Here is a 12526-nt window from a genome sequence, read left to right as displayed (position 1 = left end):
AAGAAACGCATATTCAATTCCTCCACGTTCTCGTGATGGTGTCCTCTTGTGCTGCTCCTCGATTCCGATTGCAGTGATGCCTCGTTCCATTCCTCGAACCTTGGCAAAGTGCAGTGTAGACTGCAACTGGTTGAACATTCAATGGCCACACTGGGGCCACTATTGTGAGATAAGAGCAGACCTGCAGTCATTCATTCGTCTTCGAGGCCAATCATAATTATAGGTAATTGGTGAGCATAGCCTATTGTATAAATCTGTAACGTTGACAAAGGATGGCCATTCCAGCTGCGATTGCCTATCCCTCATCAACGACAAACCGGAGCTCTTAGCTGATGTCAGAACACTGGATATAATACGTTTATATTACCATTTAATGCCGAATCGTCTGACTATTGACGTAGTACCCCCCTTTCCAAACCCCACATGCTACGCTGGTATGGTGACAGAAGTATAAGTAACGTCTTTATAATGACAATGATGAAACAGGTTGATAGTTACCTGAGGCGAGGCTAGCAACTGGTTGGTTGGTCTACGATTCGGAGGGTACAGAAGGGCGTGGCTCAGCGCTTTTGCCTTTAGTTCATTCGTAGAGATACGGAACGCAAAAATTGGCAGCCATCCAACCTCATTGGGCAGGTATTGATAGTATACACCTATTTGAGTGCCCACGTCAGCCGCAGACGATCAGCCGCTCGCCCATGCTCTGCACGACATGAAATGGCAGCATCATACATCATCCGATGACAACTGATATCTAATATTACCTTGTGACAGCCTCACGAAAACTGATAGAATATTCATGGAGGAGGCTCGCCTTCACCGACGAAGCTTACTGTCAGCCTTCTGTAAGCGCCGGCGCGGAGGTACCTGGTCATATTTCAGCTGATGAGGTACTCGTTACTTCCGACTCCCCGCATGCCTCGTAGGGCTGGTACTGCCCCTTGTGTTGCGGCTCGCAGAAACCCGCCGCAGCGGGGCATATAAGACCAATGGCATCCGGATATCTGGCCCATCAATGCTTGACCGGCAAGCATGTCTCGCGCGGACCCTTCAGCCCCCTCTTGATTAGACCCCCTATTAAACCCTAGGCCAGTATCAAGCAAACACTCTCTCATCTTACCCCCACCCATCGATATGGCCAATCATCTTCTCCCCACTCCTCCAGCTTCCATACCGTGTTCAAGTCTAGACTCGATCCTTGAGCATGAGCCCGAGAAGGAGTTCTTGAGCAAGCTGCCGTTGAGTGTGCGCGATGCAATCTTGCCAAGCTACGATACTGGCGTCTTCAGCAACGAGCTCGTAGACTTGAAGCTCTATTCCAAGATAGACCCCGAGGACTCGACCAAGGCCGTTGATGCTGGCGGTAATATTACCGAGGGCACCTACGCGGGTACTCAAGTCGCCCTGACTCAGGTGTACTCTCAAATCGAGCAGAGGTGGGAAATCCCCCCTTTCAAGCCATGTCAGCCACTTACACGTGTTTTCTTGTCCACAGTTTCGCCACATACTTTGACGTGCTGGCGGTGGAGCCGACGCTGCCCCGGTATACCAGCCTCGAAGAGAAGAGGCAAGCGTTCAAGTTTACACCGTACCCAACGCTCCCAGACGGAAAGCCAGCCCAGTACCCGCCAGCCCTAGCTCACATCCCCGCCGAAGATGATGTTGCCCAGTGGAAGATCTTCAACGTGCTCGGCTTGGCCCAAGCCCAGGTAATGTTGCAAAAGGTCACCCCGGACGAGTTCCTGGGGAGGACGAGGGAGTGGATCCTCTCCAAGGCCAGGGCCGTGGTTGGTGGCTGCCCGCAGCAGGGGTTGACGATCGACGACGTTGTCGATTACAACCAGCACCACCGCAAGTCGGCGGTCGACATCGCGAGAGGCAAGAACCTGGGCCATCTCGAAGACTGGTACAGCGACCGTCGGTTTGCAGACCAGCAGTTTAGCGGTACAAACCCGACGACCATCCGGCTTGTCTCGGATTCCTTCCTCGGCGAATTCGTCGCGGCGGCCAGAGCTGGCGGTTACGACAAATGGGCAGACGTCCTGACAGAGGCAGACCCGAAGTCTCTCTTTATGCAGGACTGCAGCTACTTCCGCGAGGCAGCAGGTGTCCCGGATCCCGCCGGAGAACTGCACAACAAGCAGCCTGGAAGCAACGACAACTGGACCTGCTGCGCGGTCAGTCTCTTCCGCCTCCATGAGGATGGAAAGCTGCACCCTGTCGCCATCTGCATCGACTACAAGGGCTCGATGGACAAGTCCGTCACTATATTCAACCAGCGGATGCTCCCCACGGATTCCACGGCTGGGGAGAAGGAGGACTGGCCTTGGCGATATGCCAAAACCTGTGCCCAGGTATCGGACTGGATCCGCCACGAGCTCGCCGTTCACCTGACGGAATCCCACCTCGTCGAGGAGGCCATTATTGTTGCGACGAACCGCACAATCCCCATGGAGCACATCGTCTACAAGATCCTGTCCCCGCACTGGTACAAGACGCTCTCCCTGAACGCCGCGGCAAGGGCCTCGCTTGTCCCGCAGGTCATCGTCGAGCTCATCGGCCTCACCCCGGACCAGGCCTACAGCTTCATCCGCCACTCATTTGACAACTTCGACTTCCAGGCCCGGTATGTCCCCACCGATCTCCACGGCCGCGGCTTCCCCGCCGACGAGGAGTCCCTCGAGCACCCCCGCTACAGGAACTACCCCTACGCCAAGAACATGCTTCTGATCTGGAACGTCCTCCGCACCTACGTCGAGTCCATGCTGGAGCCGCACTACCCCGACGACGCCGCCGTAGCCCGGGACCGGCACATCCAGGCCTGGAGCGCCGAGGTGCAGACCAGCGGCCACGTCAAGACCTTCCCCACCATCACGACGCGCGCCCACCTCGCCGACGCCATCACCATGTGCATCCACGTGGCCTCGCCCTTCCACACGGCCGTCAACTACCTCCAGAACTTCTACCAGTCCTTCGTCCCCGCCAAACCGCCCATGCTCTGCAGCCCCTTGCCCACCTCCCTGACCCGCCTCCTCTCCCTCGCCGAGCCCGACCTCGCCGCCGCCCTCCCGCTCGGCCGCCAGCGCGAGTGGCTGCTCGCCGCGCAGATCCCCTGGCTCCTGAGCTTCCGCGTCGAGTCCGACCGCACCCTGCTCAACTACGCCCTCAGCCAGTACAGGGTGTGCCGGGTGGGCGGGCGCGACGCCCGGGCGAGCGAGGCGTTCTACCGAGCGCTGTGCGGGCTTGCCAGGAGGTTCTACTATAATAGCGTCGCGCAGGATGAGGGCGCCGTGCCGTACATGGTGCTGGATCCGGGGCAGACTGCTGTTTCTATCCTAATCTGAGCTGAATGGGGGTGGACGAAACAACCCGTGTATGATAGGGGTGTAAATCTGTGGTTGGGGGGGAGCGTGGGTGTGGCCTGCGTCGGAGATAGGCCGCTGGCCGGCTTTGCGCAGCGTGTCCGGAGGTTTAGCTGTTGTAAAGGGTTCGTTAGATTGGCTGTAGAATATTCAGGCGTTTGTCATCTTTGGGCAAAGAGTGATGATCTCAAAGACCTGAATCCTGGCATCGGAAGTGTTCTGTTTGACGGCCCCTATGACTGGGTAGCAGTTGGTAACAGCTGTTACACTTCTAACCCCGCCATCGATAGTTTTTTTTTTTTTTTTTTTTTTTTGTTTCAATGTCCACCACTCACACCCCAAGCCAACAGATTCCGCCTCGAATAAAACCAGTCCACCACAAACCCGAAGAAGAAAGCGGAACCCGAAAGAAAAAATGCCTTCAGTCAAGAACCCCAACAAGGCGTCGAAAAACCGCCTCGCGGCGCGCGCGAACAAGACCCGCAAGCTCCGGCAGCAGCAGTCGGAGGCGGGCAAGGCGGGCGTCGTCAAGGCGGCGGACAAGCGGTGCGGCGCGAGGACGGGGCTGATGCCGACCAGCGGGCCGAGGAAACCCGTCAGCTCCAAGAAGCAGAGGAAGCTCGAGCGGAAGATGGGGTACGCGCTCAAGCGGAAGATGGAGGCTGACGGAGAGGTCGTCATGAAGGGTACGTTTGCTCTTTGCTCCTTTTGCTCCTCCGGGCGGAGCGATTGACGGATGGACGGATGAATTGCTCACCAAGACTTGCTTGTAGATTCGTCGGCGGTTGATGCTTCAAAACAGGACCCGGAAGCGAAAGCAGAAGAGAAAATGGAGGTCGACGATATATCGTGAAATGGCCGGGCCACAGGTTGAGTTGCCGAGGAGGATAGACGAGTCAGCTGGCCGCGACATGGTTTCTGCCCGCTTCGCACAAGAGACAGCCGGTATCGTTGGGTGTTGGAAAGCGGACGTCGAGCCTGTTCCCAGATTGGCGGCGTGGATCGAGGGTGCCAACCCCAACAGCACCCAGGCTGTACAAAAGTTAAGCCTGCCGAGGAAGAGCTCGGTCATGCCAACCTAGCGAAACATGATCTTGGGGACCGTTGGTTTTGGTTACATAAGTCCTTCGAGGGTCGAACCGCTGCTGCAGAATACAAACCGGAACTGGGAATTAGAAGTTCCCCACGAGTGCACAGCGAAGGGAATTGTGTTGTTCAAGGAAGACCCATGTTTGTTCTTGAACCGTCTTGGGCTCTGACATGGCGGCTTTCAACCTCAGTTCCTTACATAGATACAGGGAGAGAATCTGAGTGGAATAGTACAAGGGTTTATGCCCGTCTGGCTTCCACACCGCCCCGATATTGTGAGGCCTTTGGCAGCGGGTGGTTAAGGTTAGGTTTCTCGGAGCGGAGAGCCTCGTACGCCTCGTATTGGATTGAGTAGTCCAGAATTCGGCCTCTCTCAGAGTTAGATACCATTGAGCAAAGAATTTCCCACAGTCCCAAAATCTTTCGTGGAATCCATCAAATTATGATCCAACCTGTCTTGTTTTGCGCTCGTCTAGAGAATGCGCAATTCAAGAGTAATGCCTTGATAAAACTTCGCAGGCCTGTGATCCCAGAGAGGATACTAAGTTTATACTTGGCCCATGATGACCTCTGTCAGGCGTCGTTTATGGAGCGCCTCTTTGGCCGACCGGCGCAAAACATCGGCCGTTATCCCGTCTGGAGGCAAAGTGGAAGACAAGACCAGGTAGAAGGGCTCTCCCGGGAGTAGGTGTGAGAGATGGGAGGGCCTCGGGCTGCGAGGGAGTCAATTGGAGATATAAAAGGGGGAGGAGGGCGAAATTGCCATCGGCGATAGGGAAACAGATTATCAGCCATTTGGGTGGGAGACGGGGAAGGGGGGGTTTCGTTTGGAGATGGCATCAGGTGATATCCCGAAACAGGCAATGAGGTGGTCACACCCAAGGCAGACGTAGCATTGCTCATAGACCGATGGAAGGCATTGTGATACTTAAATGAAGCGTCATAGTCTCGCAAAGAAGTCCCAGGAGGGACGAGTGGATGATGATCAGAGAAAACACACCACACACACCAACGTATGGGTCGGATATTCCAACGCAGTGTGTGACGAGAGAAGACAACAAATGGTCCAGAAATCTGGCTTCGGGGTTTTCTTTTTTCATGCCATGCAAGCTCATCTCCATTGGGTGTCTGTGTTTATTTTAGGGTCCCTGCCGAGGGACACACAATGTGATAAATAGCCATTGCCCATCCCCATTCCAACGCAAATGAAGTTGATGATGCCCTGAAACCACCACGCCAATCTAGAGAGAAAACGCACAAACGACAGAAAAGGGTCGCCGATAGCTACATTTAGTAGCCATAGGCCTCGAGGGCCTGCTGCGTCTTCTTGTCGACCTTCGCGCTCTTCTTCGCCTCCGACAGCTGGCGCTGAGCCAACTTCTTGCGCTCGTAGTAGGCAGCGCCCTTCGCCTTTCTTCGCTCCTCGAGTCTGCCACACAGAGTTAGCAAACACAATTCGTCCTTCGGCGGCGCAACCAAGCCAAGCGACCAGTCTCCTAGCCACGGCCGCCCGCCGGTATGAGGTCCAAACGCACCTCACGACCACGTCCTGGTACTTCCAGCCAACCTCGTGGCTCAACCGTCCAACGGTGCAGTACTTGCGGCCCGGCTGGAGTCTCAGGACTCGGAGAGCCTGGGGGACGACCATCTTCTTCTTGTTGTCGTACGGGGGAGGAACACCCTCGAAGACCTTAAGTCTCTCGAGAGCAGCCGCACCGCGGGCGGTCTTGTGGGGGATCATGCCTCGAACCGCCTTGTAGAAGATGCGGGACGGAGCGCGGAAGTGGAAAGGACCTGGGGATGAGAGTCAGCCAATCGCCAGCTCTGCACGGGTATGTCGTCGTAGGGGGGGAGGGAGCATCCGAACTCACCACCTCGTGTCGGGTTGTATCGGGTCATCTTCCGGAGGTAGGCATGGTACTTCACTATATCTCGGAGTCAGCTTCTCGTTCGTAACACCGGCGTCCCCAAATATCAATCCACCGCGTGGCCGTTCGGATCTGCTGGAGGGTAGTGTGACATACGCTTCGCACGGAAGAATTCGCCGGAGATGTTGAGGGCCTCGCAGCGGACAACGACGATCTTCTGGCCGCTCAGGAGTTGCTTAGCGACGATGCTGGCAAGGCGACCAAGAAGGTGGCCCTTGCCATCAATGACGACCTGGTGGGAAAGAAAGGTCAGCAAAAATAGTCTCTATATCTCCCGTTTTGTGCGTCGCCGCAGAATCATCCGGCCGCGACTCGTTGCCACGGTGCCGCCTTCGCACCGCCATCGCAATCGCATCCAGAGCTACCGGCCCGATGATATCCTCGATTCCATCATTGCGCTGCGCCAGAGAAGGGGACTCAATCAAGATCGCTGGGGATTACTCACAACCGGCTCGAAGGTCGACATCTTTGCCCGTCACCACCACAAATGTGGGAGAAAAGAAGGGAACTGAAGAAGGGGAAAAGATGTCTGGCGACTGCTCAGCAAACAAACTTCGACGATGATGCGCGACGAAGTCTGTAATCCGAGCTTACCTATGTTGCCCTCGTGGCGTTGTGATGATATCAAGTTCACTTGAGGTTGGAAAATAATTATCAATCCACAAAAGAGATGGTAGAGGTGTGCCCGAAGCCCAAATGGAGCTAGGGCTGCTTTTGGAAAGAGGTGGGGCTGGGAAGCGAGCGGTCAAACTTGGAGCCTCTGGGGCTTAGGGCAAGGAGACCTTGTCACGCTGCAAGTCACGTGATAAATTTAAGCCGGCAAACGCCGTCTTCAGACAGCATTACCACTGCCACTGCCACTGCCAGTCCAGAATGATGGGGAGGTAACTGGTGTATGGATAGAAAGTACGAAACGGAACATGTTGCATCTCTGCGATTTCTGCGCTGGTCAAGTGCAATCTACGGAATATACGATCGTCACGAGCTATGCATGGGTTCTCAAAATGCTGCTTCGACGCACTAGTTATTGCCCCAATGCCAATTAGAAAACGCTCTGTAATAGGTAACACTCATCTTGAGACGTCTTGAGACGGTAGTCTCTCATATCCCGACGTTGATCCTCGAGAACCTCGGCGGGGTGGTGATGGAGTGGCGCCGGATATCGTTTGCTAGAGGCGGGCAGGGCACGCAGGGCCTTGTCGAGAGCCGAGTGTCGAGTGTCGAAAGCCCGCGAGAGGCTCGTCATGTGTTGGGAGTAGGATGATGATGAACAGGTGCATTGGGGGCCAGCCAAGAGGGACAGGTTTGCGGAGAAGGCGATGGCGATGACAATGGCGCGAATGCGTTCAGAGGCGCAGACTTCTATCCAGCCCCTTCAGGACATCCTGAACTTTGCGTACGATATCTTTCCGTCTCATACGCACTGCATCCTCGCCCTCGGTATCAACCGCATCCAGTTTCAACAGGACGTGCTCCATGATGGTCTCGGAGAGCCTTCGGTGCTCATCCGCCCGCTTCTTGGAATCTGAGGGTGGGTTGGCCGTGAATTGCACACAGAACGGCAGCAGATGGGTTGCGAAATGCGCTTCGATAGCGTCGAGCTTCCCCATCGGCCGGCTTCGAACGGCCGATGCTGAACTGACACCCGAAACCCCCGATGCTGGCGATTGAGCCCGGCTACTAGAACCGCCTCGCCTCCCATCCTCCTGCGGCACCCCTAAGCCCGCGTTGGATCCCACATTGGATCCCACGTTGGATCCCACATTGGACCCAACATTGGAGCCCACGTTGGAGCCGCTGTCGTCGGAAGCTCGCTTCTTGCCTTTCCTCCTCTTCTTAGTCTTCTTCCCCCCTCCATCTTCATGCTCGACAACCACAAGGTCGTTTCTGCCCTCGTCGCTGCTCTCGTCGACATCATCAAGCACAGTCATGATTCTGCTATTATTCTTGACGCCGTACTCGCGTATGGGCGCTGAAAGCTCCTTCAGCTGACGCCCCTTGTACAATAACCTGATCCCCCTTGCGCGCCTATCCGACAACTGCATGACCAGCTTGACCCTATCCCTCACGTCACACACCAGCAACTTCCCATCGCCAATGGAGAAGGCAGGGAAGCGCGCGGGCTGAAAGTCGCCCTTGTTTTTCCCGATCAACAAGATATCGTCTTCGGGGACCTCGACGGGCGCCAAGCGGTCGACCCGGGCGCCGCTATCACGGGGGTCACGCTGGTACCGATGGCCTTCGTCATAGGCCTGGTTGTCGAGATCTTCGGAAGTGATGTAGCTGAAGTCGTCGTCCGTCACAGCAGGTACGCCCCCACTGCCGTCACCGAGGTTTGAAGAGTAGGGCGATAGCTCCGGACGATTAGACCAGCCGTAGCGAGACATGATGCCGCTTTTCCTCCTGCCCCCTTTGGCCTGGTTCTGTGTATTCCTCCGGACAACCGTCGGGACGGTTCCAAGAAGAAGAATAACCCCGGCGGTACTATAGAGAGCCGTCGGGGAGAGACCGGTGGCGGCCTGGAGGTACTCAGACGCACCGGACAGTTGGTCGAAGGCACCGTCCAGATAGGTCTGTAACGACGGGGGGAGCTTCAGGAGCGAAGTAGTGATATTGGCGAAGTTGGCAAGAGAGGCACCGGACGATGCCAGCACTGCTTGACCGGAAGCCACTTTGGCGTTCTTGGTGGTCCTGCGAAAGGACGCGTCCCAACCGGAAAGGCTGAATGGTCGAGGGAGTCCAGGGCTTAGGAGACGTGACTGCAGTCAGCCGCTCCACTTGGGGATAGGTCGTCGAGGGTTGCCAGTACTTCCAATCAGCGGGATCGCGGTTGCCGCGGAATGGACGTGCTGCGCGAACCGAGGGCGACGAAGGGGATGGTCGAATGAGAGCAAGGGGAGCGGATAATCCAGCTCTCGAGGTAGTAGGTAGGTACAGTAATACGGATATATGGACAGATATCACCTGATTAGGCCGAGTCAGGCAGGGGTTGTTTTTCAGACTTTTCCAGATCTCCATCTCACATTTAGTCACGTGGCTCTGCACGTTTCTTGATGAACAGATGGCACTAGGTAGCCCTCTACAGCTCTAGATTTCCTAGTACCTCTGCCCATATCTTTCCGTATCGACATGGAAAGATTCCAGTTCCCGTCTTATGACTTGTTCACCAACTTTGAGCTTCTGCAGTCCGTACTGCTCAAGTCGGATGGGCTGAGTGAGATAGAACCGTGACGACGCCACAAGGCGGTCAATGGAACTGCCGATACCACAGAAATCTGTAATCCCCCGCTAAATACATAACGGTCGAAATTCCATGCCTGTGATAGCCAAAGCGGGGTGCGGAAGACGGTAAAGGTTCTTTTCAGCCAGTCTTGAATCCATCTTTCTTCCTGTACCTTCGGCTCAATGTGCGTAGTAACTCGCAAAGTAGGTATCAAGGATATGCCAGAATAAAAGGGTTGAAAGCAGATCTGCAGCTCCCAGCCTTCCATTCAATCACTGACGTAGCTCCTACGATAGCAGGGACACTAGGCACTTATTGAGGCCGTCCATTCCCATTGGGAAAACGTGGATCCAAAGCCCCTGAGGCTCAAATATCCTGCATCATCATTACACTAAATCTTCCGTCACTTTCCGTCCGTTCTGCCTCAATTGCCTCCTGATTCCATTGCCGTCATCCCGCCCACACCCTTGACAAATCAGCCTCATACCGTAACTTGAGCCACCCCAGATTTGGATGTCGACATCCGACCCCACACGCACCCACCTAATTGAGCTTTAATAAACCCCTCGCTTGCCCCTCCACGTTGCGACGTTCGCTTCTCACATCAATGTCCTTTATCTTTCGAAGGTTATTCGGCACATCAATAGTCAACATGGACGCAGCAAAAGCAAAGACACAGAGGCTGATCGATGAGAATGCCGTTAGTACGTATTTCCCGACCCGGCGCGCTACTCTAGAGCAACTTTTGCTTAGATGCTTCGATCGAGAAGCGTCTGTAAACCGCCAACACTAACATATGGATCCTTCTTCGCCAGTGGTTTTCAGCAAGTCGTACTGCCCGTACTGCCAGAACACCAAGCGCATCCTCGACGGCTACGGCGCAAAGTATCTTGCCTATGAGCTGAACCAGGAGAACGACGGCAGTGAGATCCAGGACGCACTGCTTGAAATCAGCGGCCAGCGGACAGTTCCCAACATCTTCATCAGCAAGAAGCACATTGGCGGCAACTCGGACCTGGAGAAACGCCAGTCGAACGATCTTGAGCAGCTGCTCAAGGAGGCAGGCGCCATTTGAAGGGTTGGCCCGTCTGGAATTGGCTGGAGGGTGGTTGCGCTACCAGTGGATAGACTCTCCGGAGTTGTGATTTGTACAAGATAAGAAATAAAATACACTATATGCCACAACAGTGCTTGCACGCTCCTCCCTATACAACTTGGGAAGCAACTGTGCCGACAGGCCGCTCCACGAATTCCATGACACCTTCGACGATGTTCTTCCGCGCCGGCTCACTGGCCACCTTGCTACCCGCGAGGTAGTTGAGCCACAGCGCCCGCGATATCCTCTCATCGTCCACCGTGCCAAGGAGCTCTCGCCCGCCCGCCTCACCACTCCCCTTCGGGCCCCTGCCCGGGTCGTACACGATGGTGAGCCTTCCCTGGCCATCCCGGATGAGGAGGAGCTCCTTCTTCTTGGCCACGCCCCCGCGGTTGAAAATACCCCGGAAATTCCGCATCGCCTCACCGAAGCTGTCGTCGGCGGTGGGGCCCGTCGTCTTGGGCGACCTGGCCTGTATGGAACGGACAAAGCCGTCCCTGAGGTGGTGGAAGTCGGTGTCCCGCACGGGGATCACGCGGAAGACGGACCGGGCGGGTATGCCCCGCTGCAGCAGCTCCTGCCACAGCTCCTCGCCCTGGACGGGGTCGAGCAGGGCTGTGCGGAGCTCGTCCCGCTCGCCGGGCACCAGGGTCGTCGCGATGGGGTTGACCCTCTTGACCAGTGCGGCCTGCAGGGCGGCGATATCCGACGTCGCGACGTAGTAGCCCACGACGTAGACTTCGAGGCCGATGAAGGTGACGGTCCGCACCCCCAGGCCCACCAGGGTGTAGTGGACCGGCATGGACACGTCGCCGCTCATGGCGGAGGCGGCGGTCTGCGGCGTGGTCGGCGCGTAGGAGGAGGGTAGCTCGATGGTGCGGGGGAATTCCTTCACCGTGCTGTTGCCCGTGGGGACAATCTCGCGGCCATCCTCGTCGTGGATGACAACCTTGCGGCTGGCGGCGTCATTGCTGGCGAGTGGGTCGGTCGGAGGTAGGCCGGAATCGAGCTTGTTCGCCCTCTTGGACAGCTCCTCCTTCAGCCTCCACGCCGTGTAGAGAAAAGAGACGAGTCCTGCGAAGCTGCCACAGACCAGGAATATCCGCCGGTTCCTGTGGAAGTCCTCGGACTCTTGAGAGAGGCGCCGGATGTTCAGATGCTCGACTGGGCGCCCAGAAGATGAGCGCGGAGAGAGAAATGCCCGCCGACTGATGCGCGATGTGCCGGTTACGGGACGAGACAGCTGTCGGAGAGCTGATCTTCGAAACATGGTGATGGTGGCCATCCGGGCTGGACACGGCGTTGAGGGGTTCTTGGCGATGGGGAGTCCGTATGGATCGATCTCTTCGTTTGAGCGATCACTGCAATGGGGTCGAGAAACTGAGTCTCCCCATGGTTGTAGTCGTGTTAAGAGTCCAAGGCCGAGTACGTTCCCTGGATTGTAGGTGGTCTGATTCCACTGAATTCAATGGATCCCGTTCCTTTTTGGTAGGTACCCGAAGTTGTTCCGACGAGGTTCGAAGTCAATGGGATGCTGACTAACCATAATGAGGTCATATATACCTATCCAAGTCCAACGCATCTGGGGGACTGCAGAGGCGCCGAGGGAGGGGCAGTCAAAAACATTGCAGGTACCTACCTCTGTACTTACCTCTTGATGGAAATCCAAATAAAACCCTCATTCTAGACGTTATCTTCGACAGTATAAGACATAGATACCTAACTGAAGTGCACGCGTTTTCCTTCCCATTATTCACTCTTTTTTTTACTCTTTTTTTCCTGGGAAAATCGGCAACTTGGGACTTCAAAGGTCAGGTAGGCGAAGTCA

The 12526-nt window shown here is 55.8% G+C and overlaps 6 protein-coding genes across 6 annotated transcripts; 3 read left to right on the top strand and 3 right to left on the bottom strand.

The window, feature by feature from the left end:
• Positions 1-693: 693 nt before the first annotated feature.
• QBC33DRAFT_294702 (lipoxygenase) lies at positions 694-3428 on the top strand. The gene is made up of 2 exons (XM_060423370.1): positions 694-1436; positions 1496-3428. The coding sequence occupies exons 1-2, from the start codon at positions 1135-1137 to the stop codon at positions 3342-3344; spliced, it is 2151 nt and encodes a 716-aa protein (XP_060278176.1). The 5' UTR covers positions 694-1134; the 3' UTR covers positions 3345-3428.
• QBC33DRAFT_294703 (uncharacterized protein) lies at positions 3429-4360 on the top strand. Its single transcript, XM_060423371.1, has 2 exons — positions 3429-4048; positions 4136-4360. The coding sequence occupies exons 1-2, from the start codon at positions 3778-3780 to the stop codon at positions 4213-4215; spliced, it is 351 nt and encodes a 116-aa protein (XP_060278175.1). The 5' UTR covers positions 3429-3777; the 3' UTR covers positions 4216-4360.
• A 1187-nt stretch (positions 4361-5547) lies between these two features.
• On the bottom strand, positions 5548-7072 carry QBC33DRAFT_294743 (ribosomal protein L13 domain-containing protein). Its single transcript, XM_060423373.1, has 5 exons — positions 6825-7072; positions 6476-6611; positions 6323-6376; positions 5987-6245; positions 5548-5880 (listed from the first exon to the last, which is right to left on the bottom strand). Exons 1-5 carry the CDS (start codon positions 6843-6845, stop codon positions 5742-5744), a joined length of 609 nt encoding a protein of 202 aa, XP_060278174.1. The 5' UTR covers positions 6846-7072; the 3' UTR covers positions 5548-5741.
• Positions 7073-7725: 653 nt separating this feature from the next.
• On the bottom strand, positions 7726-9510 carry QBC33DRAFT_582044 (BAG domain-containing protein; the record flags this gene model as incomplete). The annotated part of the gene is made up of 2 exons (XM_060431310.1): positions 7726-9050; positions 9483-9510. The coding sequence occupies 2 exons, from the start codon at positions 9508-9510 to the stop codon at positions 7726-7728; spliced, it is 1353 nt and encodes a 450-aa protein (XP_060278173.1).
• A 245-nt stretch (positions 9511-9755) lies between these two features.
• On the top strand, positions 9756-11074 carry QBC33DRAFT_553039 (thioredoxin-like protein). The gene is made up of 2 exons (XM_060429362.1): positions 9756-10306; positions 10418-11074. Exons 1-2 carry the CDS (start codon positions 10210-10212, stop codon positions 10675-10677), a joined length of 357 nt encoding a protein of 118 aa, XP_060278172.1. The 5' UTR covers positions 9756-10209; the 3' UTR covers positions 10678-11074.
• On the bottom strand, positions 10808-11968 carry QBC33DRAFT_462403 (chalcone-flavanone isomerase-domain-containing protein; the record flags this gene model as incomplete). The annotated part of the gene is made up of 1 exon (XM_060425067.1): positions 10808-11968. The coding sequence occupies one exon, from the start codon at positions 11966-11968 to the stop codon at positions 10808-10810; it is 1161 nt and encodes a 386-aa protein (XP_060278171.1).
• Positions 11969-12526: the final 558 nt, after the last annotated feature.

Source organism: Phialemonium atrogriseum (assembly GCF_030411735.1).
Source record: "Phialemonium atrogriseum strain 8032-3 unplaced genomic scaffold QBC33scaffold_49, whole genome shotgun sequence".
NCBI classification, from domain to species: Eukaryota; Fungi; Ascomycota; class Sordariomycetes; order Cephalothecales; family Cephalothecaceae; genus Phialemonium; species Phialemonium atrogriseum.
Note: the sequence above shows the minus strand (reverse complement) of the source record. Positions and strands in the feature narration are given on the sequence as shown.